At 37.2% G+C, this 12,321-nt stretch overlaps 1 protein-coding gene across 1 annotated transcript; it reads right to left on the reverse strand.

Annotated features, from left to right (window-relative positions):
- Window positions 1–340: 340 nt before the first annotated feature.
- MAB1 (Transketolase family protein) lies at window positions 341–5,803 on the reverse strand. The gene is made up of 16 exons (XM_088247147.1): window positions 5,645–5,803; window positions 5,380–5,456; window positions 5,197–5,271; window positions 4,895–4,975; window positions 4,774–4,800; window positions 4,592–4,654; window positions 4,328–4,414; window positions 3,398–3,523; window positions 3,154–3,287; window positions 2,988–3,060; window positions 2,801–2,866; window positions 1,596–1,634; window positions 1,392–1,516; window positions 1,196–1,310; window positions 890–995; window positions 341–690 (listed from the first exon to the last, which is right to left on the reverse strand). The coding sequence occupies exons 2-15, from the start codon at window positions 5,428–5,430 to the stop codon at window positions 927–929; spliced, it is 1,131 nt and encodes a 376-aa protein (XP_088103273.1). The 5' UTR covers window positions 5,431–5,456; window positions 5,645–5,803; the 3' UTR covers window positions 341–690; window positions 890–926.
- Window positions 5,804–12,321: the final 6,518 nt, after the last annotated feature.

Consider the following 12,321-nt stretch of genomic DNA (forward strand, 5'->3'; position numbering starts at 1 on the left):
CTCAAGTGGTTCAGAACATTTACCCTACATCCGAAATCCCAAGTTTAAAAAAACCAAAAAATAACGACACATTTGGTGTTTAGAATTGGATTTGATAACTCACTAATTTCATTATGTAGCCAATTGACCTTGTGATTCATATTTCCTCAATAAAACACAAAGCATACTAGGAAAGTCGACAAAACTAGCTTCTGATATTTGCTCAATCGGTTTGTTGTACCCTGTAAACTCAAAACGAACATACAACTGGAACATGCTTATCATTTCGAAATTCAAATGATTTTTTCTCCTTTCTAATATTTTTTATCACTTATTTCGCTTTGGTTCTAACGAACATATAAACCTCTGCAAAGTACATCAATAATGAATGATTAACAAAAGGTAGCCAATACAAATGCCATTGGAAGATAAACACTGAAGCAGCACCATTACCCTTTCTGGAATAAGATGGTGTGGTTTAGAAATTCAAGTACAAAACCCTGAAAATGGCTTCCAAAATGCAATCAGTTTAATGTTGACAGCCACAAATATCAAGGACAAAACAGAGTCAAAAAAATTCCTCGCTCTTGTCAATGTTCTCCCGAGTTATTTCACAAGCAGTTCCTCCCCGCACAGGATGATCTACCAGTTATTTGACAAGCAGTTCCTCCCCACAGGATGAGGAGAAATAATGTACAATCTCTATATCTCCTGAAAGAAAATTAAAGAATTATTCAGATAGATAAAGAAACTCACTTTATTAAAACCCTAAACACTCTATGAACCATAGAATAACCTAAAACTTTGATTAAAGAATGTTTGTACATACAGATCTGTAGCACGCATACAATAACCATATCATGTAAGCACCAAATCATTCCATGAACCATGAAAAAACCCTTCAACTAACCTTGATTGGGAGAAATTTCTGCATTTGAGTAGTAAAATTAGGCACTTGCAGCCAATGACGCCGATCTGTAGCATGCTCTCTTCGCCGCACGAACAATATCTTCTACCTGTAAAACAGTTAACAAAGATGTAAATGGCAATGCAGCCTAGCCTACAGCCCAATTAATGGCAAAGAGCCAACAACTAAATAACTATTGCACCAGTTGACCAACTATAAGGCAGTGCAACCATATTTCAGTGCCAACAGTGGAAATACACCATACACTGATAATTGATACCAAACCATAAAAATCAGAAGGGAACGAACCTGAGGAACAGCCAATCTCTCCAAATTAGCAGCATAAGGCATGGGAACATCAGCCCCAGCAATTCTCTCAACCGGTGCATCAAGATAGCCAAAGCTATCCTCAACAACAGATGTGCTGTTAAGAAGTAAGTGTTAAGTATAAAAAGTGTCTGAAAATCACTCAGCAGGGAACATACATGAGTGCGAAGAGACAGACCAGATTTCAGCACCAACACCATGCTGAGGAAACCCTTCTTCAACTGTTACCAGCCTGTTGGTTTTCCTGACCGAAGCATTGATGGTGTTCCTGTCCAGAGGACGAATTGACCGCAAATTTATGACCTGTAATAAAACAAATAGTCAATAATGTCTCTATTGCTAGAGTACGAACAAGATTGTGTTGTTACCAATATAAATTTACCTCAGCACTGATTCCTTCCTTAGCGAGTATCTCAGCCGCCTGAAAACCAACAGAATTAAATCACAAATGTAAGGGAGGAAAGGAGAAGGGGGGGAGAGAGAGAGAGAGAGAGAGAGAGAGAGAGAGAGAGAGTCTGGCTGCAAACCAAAGACTATATAAGCAAGAATTTAATAGAAGTGCCTATAAAATACACTTTCTATGTTCTCTCTTATGCTGACGTAAAATAAAAGAAACGTGTCAACAAATAAGCACCCATAACCCACAAATTAAGGGCAAAAGTATTAAGGAGATGTCAAATCGGCAGGCAAACCACTAATGGAATGTTGAACAATTATAAAGGCAACAGTATTTCACGGCAGCAACTAGGTGCTTCTTGTCAAAGCTATGATAAAGTTTCATGCAAGTTCCATTTCAAATTCCTCTAAATTATTAAGTACCACTTATTAAGCATCTGTCACGTCAATCCAGCTCTGACTCATACTTACCCAATTTGCTCTCCCCCCCACAACCACAACCCCCGCGCGTGCGACCAATTCGCGGTACGTTAGCCACCTGGATCAATATATTCCACGAACTGCATTTGTTAAGGAGAACCAGTACTGGGAGAGATGTGAAGACAGGGATGGAGAGAGAGAGAGAGAGAGAGAGAGAGAGAGAGAGAGAGAGAGAGAGAGAGAGAGAGCGCAAAGGAGGGAAAGAGCAATGGAGGGAGAGAACGATGGGAGCTTTGAAATTGGGTCATAAGTGTAGCAAAGAGGAGGAAGGCATTGGTCCTTCAATTTAATAAAGGAAGGGGGTGTTCCAAAGAGGCACCTGTTGGAAATGAAGGCACGGGTCTTTCAAAGACCCTCTGAACTTCCAACTAATTTTACCATTAAATAAATAATAAGTTAAATTACTCCCCTTATATTTTTCCAACGAAATAAACTCCCCTTAATTAAAGCTCCCTCTGAACTTCCAACTAATTTTACCATTAAATAAATAATAAATTAAATTACTCCCCTTATATTTTTCCAACGAAATAAACAACCCTTAATTAAAGCTCTTTCTTAATTTTAGATTACATATTTAATTTAGTTAACCTGCTATACACATACTCTCTCGTTCCCTTACCAGGTAACTATGCTCTAACTTAATAGCAAAAATTACACCCTATTATTACATGCACCACATCCAGCCAGCAGAAGGAGGTAAAGTAAACAAACCTGCAGAGCATAGCCGACCATTTTTGAAAAAGCTGTAATAGTGACATCCTTTCCTTCTTTCTCAATCTGAGTTTAATTATATTACGATTAGAAGGCAATCATCATTGATAGAGAACAAAAAAACGTGGAATTAAGAGTGCAATCAACAAGCATCTTTCAGATGCATTTCCATTAGCTGAGTGATCACCTTAGCTTTCCCTATTGGAAGGCAAAAACTGGAATCAAGAACTTCAGCTGAAACAGGAAATGACTCACCATATCTGAAACAGAAAATTACAGCGAAACATCAAACCCATAATGTTTGACAAGATAACAAACAACATAAACATGACAATCTGCAGTGAATTACTTACAGCAACTCATTCTCAAGGAAAACAACAGGATCAGGGTCCCTAATGGCAGCTTTTAGGAGCCCACGAGCATCTTCAGATGAATAAGGGGTCAAAACTTTCAACCCAGGGACGGCAGCATACCATGCTGCATAACACTAGATCAAAAAGAATACCATTAATTGTCAAAATTCATTCGCAATTCACACTAACTAAATGGTAACATATGAAAGATGGCAATGTAACAAAGTAGCTTGAAGAACATTACTTGAGAGTGCTGGGCACCAACACCAGCAGCAGCACCGTTTGGTCCTCTGAAAACAATGGGGACATTTATTTGGCCTGCAGACATATAATTTGATTTTGCAGCAGAATTGATGATGTGGTCAATTGCCTGCAACAAAAGCCCTAACTGAGATTCACAATAACAACAACAGAAAATACATAATCCCCTAAAGAATGATAAATAGGACTAAATGATCTAGCAGGCTGATAAGAACAAGACTGTAAAATACCTGTAAGTAAATAGATATAATGCAGCCAAACAAAAGATTTCAAAGTTCTCATCCTTTTCAACTTAACAGTCTTAGAAGGCGAAACATCTGAAATCCTCTAGGGAAACCTCTCAATCTCTCTCTCTCTCTCTCTCTCTCTCTCTCTCTCTCTCTCTCTCTCTCTCTCTCTCTCTCTCTCTCTCTCTCTCTCTCTCTCTCTCTCTCTCAATCAATCAAGAGGGACCCCTGTTTAATATAACATCTAATCCTTCCAGCACAGTTTAAACACTTAAAAAACTCCAAAAATGTTCAATTCTTAACTCTATACAATAAAATCTTAAGTAAACGATTAGAGGTTAAAAAGGCATATCTTTACACCAACTCAGCCTACCAAGGGTAACAGGGCAGCAGCATGAAAGCACAAAATTTCATTAGTGAAAAACTTGAATCCATTTCATGGTGAAATAAATCAAGAACACTTCTCCTGGGATGGAAGGTATCTGGATTTTCTATAGAACAAGACCAAGACAAGATTTGATACAAGTATAATATGAACAAATTCAATAAGTGCCCATGTCAGCATTTTAGATGGCAATAGTTTCAGACTATCCAAAACAACCTTCAGTGTCAAGACATCAAATATATAACATTAAACTCAAGTACAAAAAGGTCAGAAGTTTATAACCAAAGAAAAATCCTCCAACCTGCATTGAGAAGTTAAAGGTCATAAACTCCACAACAGGTTTCAAACCATAGTAAGCAGCACCAACTCCAATCCCAGTGAACCCAGCCTGTAAACATTAAATGAGATAAGTCAGCTACTTTCACTAATGTAAATAAACATGCAGGACCAACATAACATGAAGTCTAGGAGCGAAATAAAGAAGATGGAAGAAATTAATGATTTTACAGAACCACAGAAGTAAACAAAAGAGAATTTGCATGGCTTGTCAAGTAACAGGAATTACCTCCGTGATGGGGGTATCAAGAACTCTGTCAGGGCCATACTTGTCGAGAAGTCCTTTGGATATCTATATACAATGGAGCATAAAGGCCAACTGTCAGAGATGTGTAAGTTCACATGGGATAGTAATGGAAAAGGAGGGAAAAAAGGAGAATTCAAATGTATTCTTCGGTAAATAATTCTAACCTTGTAAGCACCTTGGTATTCCCCAACCTGCATAACATAAAGAACAATGATCAAGCTTACGAAAACAAATTCTGTTGGTTTCTAAGTAAAAAATTAGTACAGCCTATCCATGTATCCTCACCTCTTCACCCATCAAGAACACTTTCGGGTCTGCAGACATTTCCTCATCGAGTGCAGAGTTTAAAGCATCCCTCACTGTCATCTGTGCATAATTTTCATTTGCAAAAAAAATATTAAGTGCCTCTGGAAAGTGAAGACATGCCACTGGGCATAGGTACAAATAAAAACTAATGCCCAAAAGTTATGTGAACAAGCAGAACTTCATATACAAGCAGGACAGTAAAATTGGGAGTCTAATACAGGTTTTTAAGTAGATGCCAGAAAGAACAATACGAGCAATTCGAATCCGAAAACTAACTTTACCTCTTTTGCGGAAGATGAAAAAGCTCTCAATGCCGATGTGGTGGGGCGGATCCTCTGCATGGACTGCCCCAAAATCTGAACCATCACAAATATTGGGAAAACAAATCATATTAAGGGTAAATCAATGAAGTGTCTTCCATAATCAAAACCACAATAAAGAATTGCAGAAATATTAGGGTGTACCGTAGCAGATGAGCTTCCAGCACCCACTTTTTGCCTTAAAATCCCCAACATCTTTGTCTCTTTTCCTCAAAATCAAACTGACCACCAAATAAATAAAAAAACAGAAAGAAAAAAAAAACTCTTTAGGAACTGAAAATTTTCAGTGAAAGCACTGAGCATATGAGGAAGAACAAAACGATGTACTGGACATAAGGAAACAAAAGATCAGATCAAAATTGATAGGGAAATAAATCAGAGGGCCTAGGAATTTGGGAGAGAGACGAACCTTGTTGACGGGTTTGGAGTGGGGATCGGATCGGCGACAATATGTGTAAAAATGAGCGTGAAGGGAAGCAATTGCAGCCACCGCTCTTTCTTCAATTACCTTTCGTTTTAATAATTCTGTATTTTGTTTTCTCTCCGTATCTTTTATTATTTATTTCATTTTCCCTTTTTATCATTTTTTAATTTGGAAATTCCACCGAGTTCTGCGGCTTCGGAAAAATGTAATATTACGACGAAGGACCCGTGACAAGTGACCACATACATTTTTTTAACAACAAATGGAAAAAATATATAATAAAATATGCAAAATGCTGTTTGTCTAATTCAATGGAAAATGTCCTTAATTTGCAGATAAGTGGTAATTCGAACCTCATGACATTTTAGTAGAATGTGTGAGAAACTCCATTCACAACTATCGCTTATATTTTTTATTTTATTTTTAAAAAAAGCAAAATGCTCTTAAAATAAGTGTAAATAAAAAATATAGTTTTTTGTACACTTATTATTTGACTTTCCTTATTAAATAATAATAGCAAAATAAAAAGGTAAAGTCGTAATTATGTGGGAAGTCCCTGGTTGGCGGTCAATTTTGGAACCAAAACGCTTTGAGGCGTGGACAGCCGCAGAAGCACAAGGTGTAGTTTGAAAAGATTGTTAACGACAAGAGACAATTAAAAAATGATTAATGTCAATTAAAAGATAAATTAATTAATTATGATAAATAGCGCAGAGAGGGTAGGTTAGTTCCTTTGCAGATAGAGAAAAAGGGAGGTAGGTAGGCAGGCAGGGCTATGGTGGGGGGGCGGATTAGTGGACAATGTGCACCCAACTACCAAACGAGGCAATGTTTGTTTGTTGATATAAAATCGAATCAAATCAATAGGTTTTTTTTTGGTAGCCATCCAAAGTGGAGGAAAGGTATTCGATGTTTTGGGGTCCAGTTTGCTTCAGCCTTCAACTATCAACTCCACCCAATCGCTGTTCCTGTTGTTTTGTTGCAAACACTTGTACGGGGCAAGAGAAGTCCATTTTTGACTTTGAAAATAAAAGTCGTAATTTAGATTCGTTATTTTTTTCGGTTAAATATCAGAAGGAGCTCCCACACCTAAAGGCAGGCCCGGCCCTGACCAGGGGCAGTCAGTGCGACTGCCCTGGGCCCATTATTCAGGGGGGCCCAAATATTTTTTTTAGTAAGTATTATATTATATTATTATAACTATTAACTTATTTAATATTTTGGAAAGGAAAAAAAAAGACCAACAATCTGGTCTGTTCCACTTCTCAAGAAGAAGAATGCTTTTGTGCGCCTATTCCTGTTCCACTCCTCCAGGTCGCTTTTACTTCTTCTTCTTCTTCGTCTTTTTTTCTTCTTTCTCTTCTTCTACAGAGTTTTGAATCCTCTCCTAAGCCTCATCTAAGCTGGTCCTTGTGATTTGTGAATCCAAAATCCTAAGCCTCCATCTAAGTTGGTCCTTGTGAATCATCTTCTTTTAGTTACAGGTTAAAATTATTTCTGTTGGTAGATTGGGGAGATTCCAAAATCCAAAGTGTGGGCTTTTATTCAGTGCAAAATTGGTCCTTGTAGATATCAATTGAAGGTAATTTTTTATGATTTGATATCAATTGAAAAGGGAAATATGAATTTATCTTTTTTTTGGTTTGTTTGTAGATTTGTGAACTCATGCAATTACATATTCTCTTTGCAGGAATTCTTTTAAGTTCTAATTGATTGCAAATTTGGAAATATCAAGTTTGTTTCCGTGGAGGGGGATTTCTCAAAGAGGGATTTCTCAAATTCCAGATTAAGCTGTTCTTATTCTTTCAAGTATTAAAATTGGGGCCTAATTTTACCATTAAGTTTAAATATATATAGGCTTAATTTTTAATTTTGCCCTGGGCCCTGAAAAGTTCAGGACCGGCACTGCCTAAAGGGTGAGATTAATCTCCACTTATGGCATGTTTACTAATCCGGAATTGAATTAGGGGGAATTGAATTGATGATGAATTGAATTGAGGAGGAGTTGGATTGAGAAGAATTAGATTCCGGATTCCTAATGAAGTTGTTTACTAAACCATATGGATTGAGGGGAGTTAGATTCCGAATTCCTATTGAAGTTGTATACTAAACCATAAGGAATTGGGGTATAAGTGGTACTAATTACTAAAATGTCCTCATTTTTTGGTTAAAGTAGATGGTGTATTTGGAATTTTGAAAATTGTGTGAGGATATAATGGGTAAAAAAGATGAATTCCTAATGGGTGAATTCTCCAAGAATTAGAATACCACCTCCCATTCAGTAATTGAATTCCTCCAAAATCAGGAATTCAATTCCTAATTTTGTGTGGGCCCCGCTTACTTTTTCAATTCCTTATGTGAAGTAAACGCAGGAATTCTCTATAGGCGGAATTCAATTCCTGATGAGAATTCCAATTCCTGATTAGTAAACATGTCATTAAGGTTGTTGAGAATGTGGTACCAACCTCCCAAGACCACTAGGAGTTAGTGAAAGCGCACTTAACCATAAGGGCAGGTTGAAGGCCAGTATCTCCACTTATGGTTTATGTATGAGAAAGAAGGTAAAATCATGAAAATGGGGCCCCTTTATTTATTTATTTTTTTGGTAATATAGGAGGCAAAGCTCAAACAAAAGAGACTACACACAAACAAATCTATGCATCAGGAGGACATTCTTATCATCATCTAAAATAGCCTTCAGCTGCTCAGGTGGAGAAAAAAGCTCATGATAACTCAAATCCTTATGATGAACCATCTTAGCTAGAAAATTTGAAGCAAAATTTGGTCTCCCTATAGACACGAAGAATGTTGCGATTCCATTGGTGTTCCAAAAGCTCCCTACATTTGGCTAGCAACACAAACATAGGATGAGATCTACATTTATCATATCAACAAGAAGAGCAGAATTATAATTAACAATTATCTGACACAAAAGAGTAGGCAAACCAAACCTCGTTTGCCTTGCCACAACAGCATTTCCATGCTTCAAGGAAAGAGGCAAATGGGTAGGCAAAATATACATACTCTCCCCAACAAGGCAATATTGCCTACTTCAAAGTGAAGAGATAGATTGGGCCCCACTTTCTTTTTATAATAAAATATCATCTCCACTATCTCACATACTTTCTACAAAATATAATAGTAAAGGTGAAAGATAAAATAAATAATATAGTAATGATTTGTACATGTGCATTGTCTAGTCTCTTGGAGTGATCAACTTTTTTCGTAAGGCAAATGGGTAGGTAACATGCCACATCAGTCTACATAGTACACTTTTGCCTATTTCGTTTTCCTATACCCTTGGAGATGCTAATATAATAAGGCCCAAGCTTCAACCATAAAGACCTCACCATGACCAAGATTAGCAGAAAATCCTTCTATCCAGATACCATCAGAATTCCTAATTATACCTCATGTAGCAATGCACCCAAAGTCACTCACTCTTGAACCATCAATATTCAACTTTAAAAAGCCACAAGGAGGAGGCTCAAGCAAGAGAAATCTGAGATTGAATGGTAGCCTTCTTTAAAAGGTTATTGGCAGTATCCCACTAAAGAAGATACTCGACAATAGTTTGTTTAGGACAAGAAGGCATTTGAAAATGAGGTTCAAAGATAGAACAATACCTCCACTTCCAAATGAACCAGCAAGCAACATAAAAAATATTTCACCACTTCAAATTCCCAATATGCCTAGCATTATAACACAAATTATCCTTCAACCAACTATCAAAATTAGAGAAATAGAAATTGATCAAACCTTCAGGTAAATATAATGACAGGACTCGGCCCGAATTCCCTTTGGAATTCGTGTCAAATCCTGCTTCCCTTCCGACATCCAAACAATGTCTAGCCCACCAACTAATTTAACCCTCCACCCTGCACAATTAAGAAAAAAGGGCAAGACATCTACTGAAATTTCGGTAGAGTCTCCCCTAAAAACTGAACATTTTCCAAATTTACACATGTATAAAAAACACATTCAATCTTCCCAAACTTCAGCACGCACAAGAAATATCACACACAACTATGACATAGGCCTCCAGCCTTTAAATGTCATCATTTAGTAAACGTACCTGCATACATCCATAACAAATTCACCAACTTCCTGCATGCAAGGTCTACACTCTAACCACCGTCAAAAGAAATTCTAAAGTGGCTCACGCTTCATTATACATATATAATTCAAACCTCAATTGGGCTTCGGGCCCACCAAAACAAAAAGAATTCTAAACCTTATTCGCAAACCACTTTGAGTTCAAGACTCAGAAGCCATTAACAGATTCAATGATATATTTTGATGCAATTCAAGCACAACTCACACACTTTATTCTGTGGCTGCACCTGGGTTGCTTGCGTACCCTTACTGAGGGATCAAGCCACACGTAGTTTTTTCAGTAATGATATTATTTGCATACAATCCAATAAATCAGTCTAAACCAAGTTTCAAATCAAACCTTACTTAAAGATACTAATGCCTGTGCAGAGTAGTCTCATTGCACAAACTCAAGAAAATCCCACTGTAAATAACAATATAAAACTCATACTGACTTTTTCCCACTGTTGTTCCCATTACACTTTTATCTTTACATATACACATTTCCCAGACACGCACGACAAATCCTCGATGCCCGTGCGGCTGGAACTCAAAACCACTATCCCAAATCCCAAAACACAAGGTCAAATAATTATATAATAAAAACTCAACTCACAACCAAATTTCCAATAAACCAATAAACATTATTCATTTACTTAATAAATATAATAAACTCAAATGAACACGTAAGACATTTATAATAATATCCGATATTTAGATAATCTAATACCAATATCCAAACATCCCTTTTTCCATAACCATAATTGAATTCCAGGCTCGCACGAACAGTAATGTCATTCAATATCAAAACAAGAATCAATTCGCACTATCCCCATAACCCAATTTATATCACATATAACACTCACCCTTTCCTTCTCCTAATCTTGTACCCATTATCTATTTATCTATATATCTATATTACACAACCCACACCATCATCATGTACCAAGGGAAAACAATCCAACACGGTGATCGTTTTAACTAGACCACATGGCAGAATCCTCAACACTCATGTGGCTAGGGAATGCGCAGTCCAAGCGGGGAATTGTTGCTCCCCAGACACGCACAGTAGAATCCTCAATATACGTGCGGCTGAATATCCCTCCTACGCGCGCAGACTGCCGATCAAGGCCTTCGGTACACCTTGTCAAGAGTGCCCGGTATCCTGACACACCTCCAAAGAGTTACCACGTGTCTAATATATCTAGCATCGATAATAGGGGAGGTACATATCATAGCGCACATCATGTAATGGGGGAACACAATCCAACACGAGGATTGTTTTACTAGACCACATGGCAGAGTCCTCAATACTAAGGAATGAGCAATCAAACCGGAGGACTATTGCTCCCCAGACACGCACGGTAGAATCCGCAATACAAGTGATGCCGGTCAAGGCCTACGGCACAACCCACCAAGGGTGCTCGAGTCATCAACATCTCACACGTCGAAAAATCCCTCAACGCACGTGTGGTTATCATCCATATCGAACCAGGGAAGGTACATATGTTGGTGCAATTCACAAACCCATATTCCAATATTATATATATATATGGCCCCACTTCCTACTCAACATGTAAACCTTTATACATAATAATGATAATGACAATAATAGTAGTAATAACAAAAATAATGACCATAATAATAATACCGATAATAATAATGACTATATATTTTCTAAAATCCTCATGTCACACTATAAAAACCAAAACCAATCCGATAACACCTTTTCATAACCTCCTTAACCAAAAATTAATTTCCAAATTCATACTCAAAATCATTTGCCTTATCTTCAGCAATCAATACTAGCAAGATCATACGATACTATTAAAACCAACATCAAATATGCATACAGTCAGTGGCGGATCCAAGATTCTTGGTCCAAGGGGTCACAGTGTAAAAATATATATTTAAAAATTATTTAAAAAAATAACACTAAAAAGCATAAAGATAGTACATTCATTCAAATCTCCAAAAATTGGGATACAAGTACAACACGTATACGGAAATTAAAATAATTTATTTATTAATTTTTATTAATAAAAATTTAGGCCAGACTTTTTAAAAAGAACTACAAGTTATTAATAAAATTTGGTGCCAGACTCATACGTGGCCTAAATTGACTTATACATGGCCTAGCTTTTTTATTAAAACCCACAAGTAGTGAAACGTTGAGTTTCAACTAAAATGAGACATAAGCTAGAGTAAATCACCAACATCATCTTCTTCACTGCCTCTACAACCCAAAAAAAATTCAAGTCGTGGTGCTATCAAAGTAGAGTAGATGCATTTGGAAGAAGTTTAGAGAGCAGCATAAGGCAAGCCCAGAGGGGACTTTCATCGAGCACCTTATGTGCATACAAAGGGTCAATCGAATAATAGCCAAGGGGTCGCTGATGGAGTCCATGGCTAGATTTTCGACATCCCAAGAGGTCGTGTGACACCTCTTGTCCCAACGTGCGTCCGCCTCTGCATACCGTCTCACTAATCCCAAAATCCAAGACCATACTTTCCATAATCTAATAAATAAAAAATAGACCATGTTCTCATTCAAATTCATTTATGCA

The sequence above is a fragment of the Prunus avium genome, chromosome 1 (genome assembly GCF_965620075.1).
Source record: "Prunus avium chromosome 1, drPruAviu1.hap1.1, whole genome shotgun sequence".
In the NCBI taxonomy this organism is placed as follows: domain Eukaryota; kingdom Viridiplantae; phylum Streptophyta; class Magnoliopsida; order Rosales; family Rosaceae; genus Prunus; species Prunus avium.